General features: G+C 47.1%; 1 protein-coding gene across 1 annotated transcript in view; it reads right to left on the bottom strand.

Moving 5' to 3' along the window:
* Nucleotides 1-2,403: 2,403 nt before the first annotated feature.
* FSTL1 (follistatin like 1) overlaps nt 2,404-11,486 on the bottom strand; it is a 52,863-nt gene continuing 43,780 nt past the window's right edge. Inside the window, exons 7-11 of the mRNA XM_039558451.1 lie at nt 9,926-10,044; nt 8,989-9,101; nt 7,675-7,785; nt 5,878-5,975; nt 2,404-5,616 (exon numbers count right to left, since the gene is read on the bottom strand). Coding sequence (XP_039414385.1) covers nt 5,572-5,616; nt 5,878-5,975; nt 7,675-7,785; nt 8,989-9,101; nt 9,926-10,044 — 486 coding nt within the window. The 3' untranslated portion in view covers nt 2,404-5,571. The remainder of the gene's footprint in view (nt 5,617-5,877; nt 5,976-7,674; nt 7,786-8,988; nt 9,102-9,925; nt 10,045-11,486) is intronic.

The raw sequence follows: 11,486 nt of genomic DNA, 5'->3' as shown, positions 1-11,486 counted from the left end.
CCCGGAACGAGCACGGGAGGGCGATGCGCAGGAGGTGCGGGACGCGGCCCCGTGGCGGGGGCTGCCCTGAGGCGCGGCTGCCCCGGCCCCGCCACTCGCCCCGGGTACCGCCACAGCCCGCAGCGGCCTGCCGGCTAGAAATGCCAGCTGCTCCCTGCCAAGTGTTTTACACCGAGCTCGGGACACCGGAACTGCCAACTGGAAACTTAAACCATACCCTTCCCTCTGCCCCTTTTGGTCATCCTCGGAGCCCGAAGGAGAGGTGCTGCCTGAACCCGTGTGCCCCATGGCCTCTCCGCTGTGGCTGCTGGCGGCGGAGCCTGGCCCAGTATCCCTGGGCAGCGGGTGTTTTGTCCAAGGGTTGATCTGCTTTGGTCCCTCCAGAACAGGGAGATTGGAACTGAGTGATCTTTGAGGTCCCTTCCAACCCAAAACGTTCTATGGTTCTGTGAGCTGCTGCCGTGGAGCACCAAAACGGAGATACTCCCAGAAGTACCTCAGTGGGTGAAAAGATGTGAAAAGACAGCTTTGGTCTTGAGCCGGGGCATTGGCAGGAGTTAATCCATAACACACATCTGTCAGGCGGAACTGTCTGATGCTGGTCACAGATCGATGTGGAGCTGACCCCTGTCGTACCATACGTATACCAACAGGCAAGGCAGGATCCGTGATTTCAGTTCATTGCTCTTTGAACACAAGTTAACATCAGTGTAGTCAGTAATCATGGGAAGAAGCAGCAGCTATGTGTGATGACGACGAGAAGATTCACAACCCAAGGGGATATTGCCTGAACTAAGTCCAGGCTTAAGAAGCAGACTTGCTTCCTTGTGATGCATAGAGGAGCCAAAAAGAAGGGAGTAACAACCTCCCACCTCCTCAAAACACTTCACGTACACAAAAGTCTGTCATCTTACACTGGAAGAAACAGAAACAAATCACAGTTTGCTTGTACAAACCTTGGTTTAAAGCAACGCATGAAATAGCAACAGTGCTGAGTTCAAAGGTGTCCAGAATACTGTGGACGAAATCCATGGTCCACTTGTCCTTCCTTTGGTGCTCTTATGAACTCTGGACTTCACCACGCCAAATATTTTGATATGACAACTCCCATTGCTGAGAGGAGGAACTCGTCAGGGCTATGCTCAGCCTTCAAGAAAGAATGTGCCATAGTGGGTAGGAATGAACAGGTCACTTTCCATTGGACTTGTTTAATTTGTTTTCCAAGACTGTGGATTCACAAATGTAAGCCGTGCTGTGAACCCAGAGATAGCTGCAGGACAGACACTTCACCAATATTGTTAACTTATCAACATACATAATTTTTCCCACTCTACAAAGATTGTACTGTTCCAGGAGAGTTTTAGGAGAGTTTATGTAAGCACAAGAGTAAGGTCATCTGGATTTTGCTATTGTCTTCTGTAGTGCTTTAAGCCTGGTTCTTCTCAAGGTGTGTCCTGTGACCTGGTTCAGGAATTGAGTCTTATTATAGATGAGTTTGCTCCTGTCTTCAGAACTCAAGTTAATAAATACCTCACAAATGCAGTTCAGAGTCTTGATCAACCACTTAAATAGCCTATTTCTCAACTTGAAACTTAACAGCACCGGAGAATTGGGATTAAGGGTATGTAGCTATAGTGCAGCAATTTAATACTCAGATGTGCTTAACTCCGTGAACAGGTCAGGGCTTTTCCCAGGCTTCTACAAGCAGCGGGCAACAGAATTTTTGCTTTTCCTCTTTCCCACCTCAAAATCACTTTGCTTCAGTAAGTATGCATGGTGCACATGGCAAACTATTTATAGTGCCACCTAGCTAAATTTGTGGCTGCCGCTTCCATTCATTCCTTCTTAAAATCCTGGGAAATTCTTGCAGTAGAAATTGCAGTAATGAAGCAGCCTCACTTTGCAGTTGGGCAGTGAATGGGCAGGAAAAGCCACAGAAAAGACTGCATGTGCAGCAGCTGGTACCTGCCAAAGAGGCCATTTGGTGTGAACAATACATGGAAGAGGCAATGTTTGTGAGCTGTTTGGGGTTTTTTTTGAACAGCTTTGGAAGGAGCACACCAAGTGGAACAAAGCAAGGGAGCTTTCTCTCAGACCATTATCTGCACAGAAGCGCTCACAGCAGTGGCATTACAGTTACAGGGGAGATAAATGGCAGGACACTTCCTCCTGCCATACAACACCATTAAAGGCTATTTCACCATTCAGTCATATTTTCAAGGCCTTTAGTTATTGTTTTTACTTGCCTATGGGTCCTTTGCACCTGATGCCCCAGCTATGAAACAGAGCCAGTCACGTCTCACATTTGTCCAACACACTGAGATCTGTGTATGAACGTGCAAAGACAGATGATTTTTTTTGAAAACAAGTTGTGTGGCTTGTGAAAAATAAACCAAACAAGTGTTATTTTTTAAATTTTGTTTCATTTATTTGGCAGTAATATCCAAACCCCCCTGCTTCAAAAAAATTACAAAATCAAGTAAAATAAGTGCACTAAGGAAACCTACAGAATACTGATAAATTTCACACACGTACAGGAGGGAATATAGAGGGAGGAGTGGGATTTCTTTGTTTGTTGCTTAAATTTGGTTTTTTGGAAAAAAAACAGAACAAAACAAAACACCTTCCCTGCCCCTTGTAGTCTGTACAGCAATCGTCCCAGAGGGCAATGGCTGAAATTCAGCACTTCCTTCCCCAGCAGCCAGGTTACCCTGCAGGAGTTAAGTGACTGACCAGCCTGCAGCAGCCTGAGCGTTGCTCAGTCTGGGCTGCCCTTCCCCTCTGTGCAGGGAGCGGAGATGTTTCGGTCCCCTTTGAGAACTGCTGCCCTTAGAACGGCCCTGCTCTCCACCGCGTCCCTCTGGGAGGGCACAAGGAGGAAGAGGCTCCACAGGCCGCAGCCCCCTCCAGAGACACTGTTGCTGCACTCCCAGCCTGCTGCCCCAGGTTACCCTGGGATCTGCTGTATGGCTTCTCAGAGAGCTCAGCTTGCCGGAGACCGCAGCCCATCCCTCCGCCTTCAGTGCAAGAGCAAGCTCTGTAAACCTCAGCTGCCAGCACAGGTCTCTGGCTGCCCCAGCAGCCACCCCCATCCACAGCCCCAGCAGACAGGAGGGCACAGAGAACACATCACACACAGTGCAGCCTACAGAACCCCTGAAGCCGTGCCTTCGCCTCCCCTTCCTGCACGTGCTCTGGTTTTCACAGTTGGAGATACTCCTGACTGAACAAGATGTTATCCCCATCCAGGGAAAGCCTTTAAGGCAAGCTGTTGTGTTTTCTCTAAGGCACTTTAACAATCCAAGCTGGAAGGAAGTGATCTGGGAGGCACTAACTACCTTTTAGAGCAGGGTTGGAATAAAGCAAAACATTTATTAACAATGTTCCTGTGACTCCAGATCCAGCACATGAAGCCCTTTCACTTATACTCTTGGGAAGGAGCAAGGCTATGTCTAATGGGTGCTCCTATTTTACCAACCACTTCTTCCAGTGTCACCAGAACACAATGACTCTGTCCCAGTGTAGCATTGTCCACATTACCCTCAGCTCATATGGACTCATTCCTCTCACCTTCACAGGTCAAAGCTGCTCAAATCCAGGCCCTCGTGAGAAAAAAACCCAGACTCCTTGTGTATTTATGATGCCAAAACCTCCATGGCAGGGTACATTATGGTTTTCACTGGAAAAGTGGCACTCTGCCAAAGTCAATGGAAGTCCTGTAGCTTCACATCAGGAAAACAGCTCAAAGACCAGACAACCTTTAACACATCTGGCTCACAGGAAAGAGCACAGGAGGGACCAAGCTTTCTTCTTTTCTTATACTTCTAGGTACCAGCTCATTCCTCCTCTCCAAGGAAAGCACTGTGCAAAAAGGGGAAGGTTGGGACAAAAGTCCTGCTGATCTTCACTCAAACCAGACATGCTTTTGCAGATGCAAGTGGAATTTTGATTGAGTAAGCAATAGGGACTGCAAGACACCCAGCAACAATTGCTGAAGTTGCTCACAAACAGAAAGAGGGAAGTCACAAGCAGTTGTCTCAGGGCACATGCAACTGCTTGGGAGGCACAGCACAGGCACAAAGGGAACATGGGTGTTCAGGTGTGTATGAAGTACATTTGACAACTGCATAAGAAAATCAGCTGGGCTTCAGGCTACAGAGGTGACTATACGAAACAGCATTTCATTCACATCTAGGACCAATGCTCTGAGAAACGTGTGGGATGAAACTGACCCATGAAGGAATGTGAGAGTGGTCAAAGGTGGTCTGATCAATGACACTGAGAAATGCGCCAGTCATGAGGCTTCCAGCCCTGACTCCAAACTCATACCTGGAATCGAAGAATAATGCTGCTACCTCACCCCAGAGGAAGACAAAAAGCCCAAGACGATACCAACAGCACAACTAAGCAGTTTTCTACGTAGTTAAGCTTTTTAAGATACTGTACTAATGGGATTGCCTGGTCCCTCTGTCTCTAGACTGCTTTGGGCAATTAAGAGAGGCACGAGCACAGACTCTGAGCACATGGCCAATGCTAGCTAAGGGAGTGAGAGCTAGAGAGCTGCAGTGGCAATCTGTGTCTGGTGAAACTAATTACATCCAGCCCTGTCTCTTCTTCCCACAAGGGACACTGCTATCCCCAGCTGGGAAATACCCTGTAGTGCAAGGCTCACAATTTGCCTGTGGTGTTTGTGGTGGCTGAGCGCAGTGCGATACAAACTGTGCATGGGCATTACAGCACTGTCAACAACAAAAACCCACACGCTGGGTTTTCTTGAAAGATCTAGAGCTACAAAACATACAAAAGCTGGATCACTACCATAGGAAATAAAATAATAAAGAACCCAAAACAAAAACTAAAAGGGGGAGTCAGCATGTGAATGTGGTAAGAAAAAAATATGATAGCACCTCTAAGGAGGGGGCAGGGAGAGTAAGAGTGAGATGAGGTCAAAAGGAACCATGTTGTGTTGGAGCCCACAATGTACTGGAGGAGCTGATGGGGACAGTCTAGTGGAAAGCAAGGAGGAATGTGCTGGACTCATGCCAGCAGCATGGCACCATGACTCCCAGGTGTCACACCAGGCTGACCAGCTTTGAGGAGCTCAAACCAAAGGGTAAGGTCCTTGGATAATGATGCCCTGCAGCACACGTGTTCAGCCACAAAACTGCCAGGCCTGTATTTTTTGCAGCCAAAGCTGGTGCTGACAATTGTAATGATTGAATTTCTATCTAGCAGTGACCTCCATCCTTTCCCCAGATCCAGGGGAACAAGAAATCCCTGTTAGTTCCTGGAGGGAACAGCCGTCTGCTCTGGGAAAGGGTCCCAGAGGCTGCTGTCAGTCCCTCCCAGCCTTCCAAGGTCCCAGCAATGAAGCTCCCTGAACAGGTGGGCTCTGCTCCCCTTTCCTGGCCCCATTCTCTGTGTATTACAAAACAAATAACCCATTGCTATACATGTAAATATCTGTGACTGGGCAACTGTAGCAGACACTTGTGCATACTGAGATCAGCACTGGAGGACAGGGTGGCAGGTTGGGCCCATCCTCCTGGGCTCCTCCGCTGTGGAGGCCCCTTACATCTCCTTGGTGCTCATTCTCTTGGTCTTCTCAGCCGTCTCCTAGAGAAAGAGAGCACAGAAGTGAAGCTCTGCACTGACACAGGAATTGGTGGTGCTCTGCAGCCTTTGGTTCATTCACAGGCAGTGCCAACACTGGCTTGTATCTTAAAGCCCCACACCTGTATGTGTCCCCACAGGTAAGAGATCCCCCTTTTATTGTGCTCCCCCTTCTACCAGAAGTCTCCAAGTAACAGAAGCAGAGGGAACTCCTCTGGCAAGGGGAGACTTAGTGCAAGCAGACCTTTCCAGCCTCACGCTAACCTGATGCTTCTGCAGTTCCTGAATGTATCTGGCCATTTCCTCCTCAGTCAAATCTTGATCAGGTCGGTGTCTCTGAGCAGGCACCTTCTCATTCCTCCCTGCAAACAGAAATGGAGTTTAGTGTTTTGCAGACAGGGGGTACACATTTCAGATGCTGAACCATGAAGAACAAAGAGAGGCAGGTCAGCCACAGCACCCCTCGAGCTTAAGAAGCCTTTGCAGGAGGACGGTATGGGCTGGCTTCCTAGAAAGAGAACGAGCTTTGTGGCTGCCTGGGACTTCACAAATTGGGTGTCCAGTCTGTCCCTGTCTCTCCCTCCCACGTGACTGATAATAAAAAAACATGGAAGAGGCTGCATATTATTCAAAAGAAACACCTATAATTAGTTCAAACATCTTTGCCTCTTGTAAGGAGTAAATGGAAGCTCAGTGCTACCCAAGTACATTAACTGATATCTAATAAAGAGGTAATTTCACTCAATGAAGATACAACTTGCTGATGTGTTTGATCTGATTCTTCAGTTTCATTATTCCTCTAACCCCTCTGCTGCTCTGACATGGGCAGAAAGTCAAGGAATTGTTATCCCATTGCATGGATGCAGGGAACAAAGTAGGCAGCAAGAACAGGTATTGCATAGCAACTTTGAAGGCTGTTTCTGGGGAGGCAACAAAAAGAGTCTCTCATTCTGCTGCTTAATCTATGACACCTACACACAGCTCCTCTGGCAGCTCTATTAATACTACAGTTGTCTTTTCTCAGGTGAGTTCCTGCTGCTACAGCTAAGTCTGGGCTGAGGTGATCCTGAAGGCTCTGCTGCAGAAAGTCAGATAAACATGAAGAACTCTGTATGCACTGCTGCCGTTCCCCTCTCTCCTACTCTGCCCAAGCTACTGACTATAGATCTGAACCAGTGTACTGCTGGCAGGTCCCACACAACACTGAAACAAAGCTCATGCAAGGGCCTGGTTTCTAGGGAAGAAGGCCAGAAAAATGCAGCAAGGGCTGAGTTGCTAGGGGAGAAGGCCAGAAAAATGCAGCACCATGCTGGTAGGATGGATGTGACTCCTTAGGAAGGACCCATACATTTGCCAACACAGGGAAAAGGTGGTGTTCCACTGGCCCTGGACTATCTGTGAGAAGGTGAAACAGAGAGCTGCTGTTCACAACTGCATCATGACCTCTCACAATTGTACCGTGGCTGTGCAAGTTTAAGGGCCTTCCAAAGGAGGAACAAACAACCCTGCATTACTATGAGTACCACCTTCTTTCATCACCATCATTCTACAGTTTTTGGGGCAAGAAGCTAAAGTGCTTCCTTTGCATTGGATGAAGTTTCCTATATTTCCTCTGGATCAAGACAGGATCCTAGATCCTCTTTTACAAATTCCATAAACACAGATACAGTGAGGATACAGACACACGTACAGGAAAGCTGACTTGCTCACGCCTACACATACAGTTGCAGCCAGTGATCTCTTTGGTCTGCACCAGCTGGATGCAGACTAGCTCTGGTCTGGAAGATTTAGTGCTGAATTTTTGTGACACCAAATCCAAACTACAAACCCCAGCAGCATTGCCCCCAGCTCAGTTACACACTTTCTGACCTCTGGAACAGTACCAGCTTGGGTTTGACTAACAAGGAACATGTGAGGGTTATGCAGAAGCCACTCATGGAGAAGCTGAGGAGAAGCTGGAGAGAGAAGAAACCTGGATAGCTGGTGCCTTTGGAAAGGCAGAGAGCAAGAACTCCTTTTGTCCAAACCCAAACACAGTAACTGTGTGGAGAGCATACAGACCCTCGCACGTCATTGCGGTGCACACCCAGTTCCCACAGGCGCAGACACAGCGGTTGCACTCCACCTGGGTCTCTGCTCCATCCTCATAGGTCTCATCTTCCAAGGCACACTCTGAAGAGGCACAAAACAAGGGCAGTGTTTGTGAGATAGTGAGCAGGCTAAAGACAACTTACTTTGGAGATGCTTTAAGAGAGAGAACAGGTATGAGGTTTAAGGCGAAGCCTTCCTTCCCCCAACCACCAGAAGTTTCCTAATGACTAAAATATTCATGCTGAATTTGGTGAGTGAAATCAGCCAAAACATAATTTTGGGAAAGTCAAACACTTTGTTCTTCTTCCTCAGAAGAACACATTTCAACTTCTCAATTCCAAATGAAATCTCAGCGTTGGATTTGTTTCAATTTCCTTATCGTTATACAAAGAAAAGAACCCCTGAAATGAAAGCTTGGGTTATTCTGATCCAGGTAGGGATAAGGTGGGGAAATGATTTATGTATTTATGTATTTATGTATTTTATGTATGTTGCCTTGAGAAAGGAAGGAAAAAAAAAAATTCTCATTTCAGCTCACATTTCTTCTTACAGCTACATTACATGTTTAATTCAACGCCCCCCAAGCACTCAAAGGTGTTAAGTGATAACGAGCCGATGAAGTTTTCCAGGGAAGGTGCAGCATCCCTAGTTTCTCACTGAAACAGGCAACAGCAAGTTCAACTTAATATTCCCAAGAAAGCATGGCCTCTGCCTGCTGCTCAGTGCCACTGCAGTGGGATGTAAGTCTGGTCCCTTTGGACTCACCCCTCAGGGAGACAATGAGATGACTGGCTATGCACACCTGGTCAGTAGAACATTAAGCTGCTTTCACACCAACTGGATCACTAAGCAGGATTTGGAAGGATAGTGAACTTTGAGATAGTCATCAGGGAGGCTCTCTGTGTGAAAGCTAGAGCATAGCAGGACTTTGGTCTGGTCTGATTTTCCTAAGTTATCTGGCCATGAACTCCTCACGTGATTGACCTCTGCACTGTTAAATACATGCCTTGACCTTACAAGCATACCATACCCATTCAAGCTACGTCCTTGCTTCCAAAATCCAAACCTTTCTCATTACAAGGGCTGCAGGAGCTCTGGGACAGAAAAAGCAGTACTTTCAACAATGCAGGGACAATGGTGCTGCTGGATAAGAGGCAGGCATATATTAAAATTATCTCTGGCAGTGGAGTTACAGCACCCGATGTCTGGCCTGAAGCTGATCTCTTTTCTTTCCTCCCTTCCCAGGACCCCTCTTGTTCCCCAAGATAAGTGAGGAGTTCCTACTTTTCTCTGGTGGGTTGAAGGATGGGCTGAGGCACTTGAGAAATTCATTGAAGCTGAGCTTCCAGTCAGCATTTTCATCTGACAGCTCGATGAGGGCATCTACGCAGAGTCCCCTGAAAGGAAACACAGAGGCTTGTTCTGCACAGGGCTGTGCTAGGCTGGTCCCTGTTCTACTGTCTTCAGAGTGCAGGTGAGTGAAAACAGTAATAACTAGGGAGACTCCATTAAGATGTCTGGCAGAAGTGGCTTCTCTAAGGAAACCTCATGGGATACAGAGAAAATAAAAACAGTCACAAAATACTCTGGCAAGGGGCTGAGCATTGGGGGTATATTCAGAACAGCAGGAGTAGGACATCCACATTTGTTGACACCTACATGCTGTGACACAGGTAGAGGTGCAAGCACAGCATAACCACAAGCAGCCTTTTCTCACAGAGTGGCACACTAAGAGAAAGGGAACCTCTCAAACTATACGCTGCATATGAGCGGTGTTTTCCCACCATCTTCCTTGTGCTGGATCTAGCTGTAAGCAAAAGGTGAGGGAAGTCCTCTGGAAAGCTAATTTATTAGGAAATTGAAAGAAGATGACAAATCTTCTGTCACCCAACTCCCTTCTGGCTGCACAAGTGCTAGATTTAAGGCAAAAGAGGGCTGAAATACATGCCTAACATGAAAGGTAGAGATAGGACTGCTCCTCTTGTGGTGTTCACACCTATTTAAGTGAGGAGCCACTTCATACAAAGTTATCTTTGTCAGTGCAAACCCTAACTGATATTTGGTCTGCACCAGCTGGATGCAGAGTAGCTCTGGTCTGGAAGATTTAGTGCTGAATTTTCATGACACCAAATCCAAACTACAAACCCCAGCAGCATGAGTGAATTTCCATGTTCCGTTCTACCACATCTGCCCTCCCTCTGGCACCCTGTTCACTGCCCACCTGAGCAACTTGTTGGTCTCCTGGTCCATGTAGGTGGTGATGTTGATGGCAGTCTCATTCTGCTCCACAAACTTCAGGAATTCAGTGGAGTCCAAGCGAGAATCACCATCATCAAAGCTCTGCAGGGGAAGATGGGAAGATGTGAGAGGCTCTCATTTATCAGTTCAAGGTACACCTCTTCCTTCTTCCTCTTCCATATTTACTTAGCATTTTGAAGCTTTAGTGAGACAAGTTCCATTATCCCTGTTTTTCACAAAGCAAGAGGCTCAGAGAAAAGCAGCAACATATCCATATTAGCCTCAGAATGAGAGAGAGATGATCCTAGCCTTGTCCTCACAGATAAGCTACACTGCCTTTCATTCACCTCCTGCTGCTTGATTTATGGCTCTAACCCTATTTCTCCTCTTTGTTCCAGCCAGCTCTTAGTTTTCTTATATACGTCCTGCCTTAAAGCAGACCAGTTGCATTCAAGGAGGTGTCAGCTTTCCAATATGTGTAAATCCAAAGCTGTGCCTGGACTCTGACAGTGACAAAAGGGAAAATCACAGGAAGCAATTTTCTGCTGATACCAGGGAAAAAATTTAATGCAATAGCACAACATCTCACCATCAACTTCTTAAGCTCCTGACAAGGCTCCTGGCACTGAAGAGCAGCGTTTTTAGCCCCAAAATCCTGGCTGTACTCCCACAGAAGTAATTGCATTTTGCCTTCCTGTTTGGAGATGTGACACCACAGTGCTGGGCACGCAGCAGGAACTGCTGTGCCCCCTCAGAGACAGCTGCATTCCTGTGAGTGGAAAATTAATCCTGCACACAGACTGCTGCCACCTAATTTTTGCTGCATGATTGGGGTAGGTCACTGTGGCTCCTTGTGTAGTGCTCTCAGGAATGCTGGAAGAGACACTCTTGTTACCTCTGTGTGTTTCAGGAGAAACATCTAGGGCTAGGGAAATTACTCTGTGTGCTTATCCTCCATAACTGCTCCACAGGTCAACTTCCACTAGACTTTGAAGCCTCTTGTCCTGCTTTTTTTTTGTGAAAATGACTGCAGTTCTCTTAATGACCCAGACTGTTAAGTGAGTTTTCTTGCCTTTCAAAGCTATGGTCTGCATTAAGGCATTCCCACAGAGACCCTCCAAAATGGAGCAGCTTCCCACTACTGGCCTTGCTCCTCTTGAAATAATGTCCTTCAAGGTCATGGCCTGCCTGACCAACAAAGCACATCCCAGTGAGCCCCACAAGTCAGGTTTCCAGGAGGGAAATAGCTTAATGCTACATCTGCAAACCTCCCCATCAAGGAGAAAAGGGAAAAGCTTCATGTCAGCTACGTCTCCAGTGTTTCCACATGCAGGGCAGGAATCAGGCCATTTGCTGGGCAGGCTTGCAGAGCCCCACAGCTTGGCACGACAAAATTCCTCCAGTGACTGCAGACACTCATTGCTGACACAAATTTCTGTGTGTTTGAAACCATTTAGTTTGTTTTACCTTGATTTGTCTCAAGTTTTTCCAAACTCTGAATTCTGCTTTAAAAATGTTTCAAAGCTTTAAGAATAAGGTAGTTG

The sequence above is a fragment of the Corvus cornix genome, chromosome 1 (assembly GCF_000738735.6).
Source record: "Corvus cornix cornix isolate S_Up_H32 chromosome 1, ASM73873v5, whole genome shotgun sequence".
Classification (NCBI taxonomy): Eukaryota; Metazoa; Chordata; class Aves; order Passeriformes; family Corvidae; genus Corvus; species Corvus cornix.
This window is presented reverse-complemented; position numbering and strand designations above follow the sequence as displayed.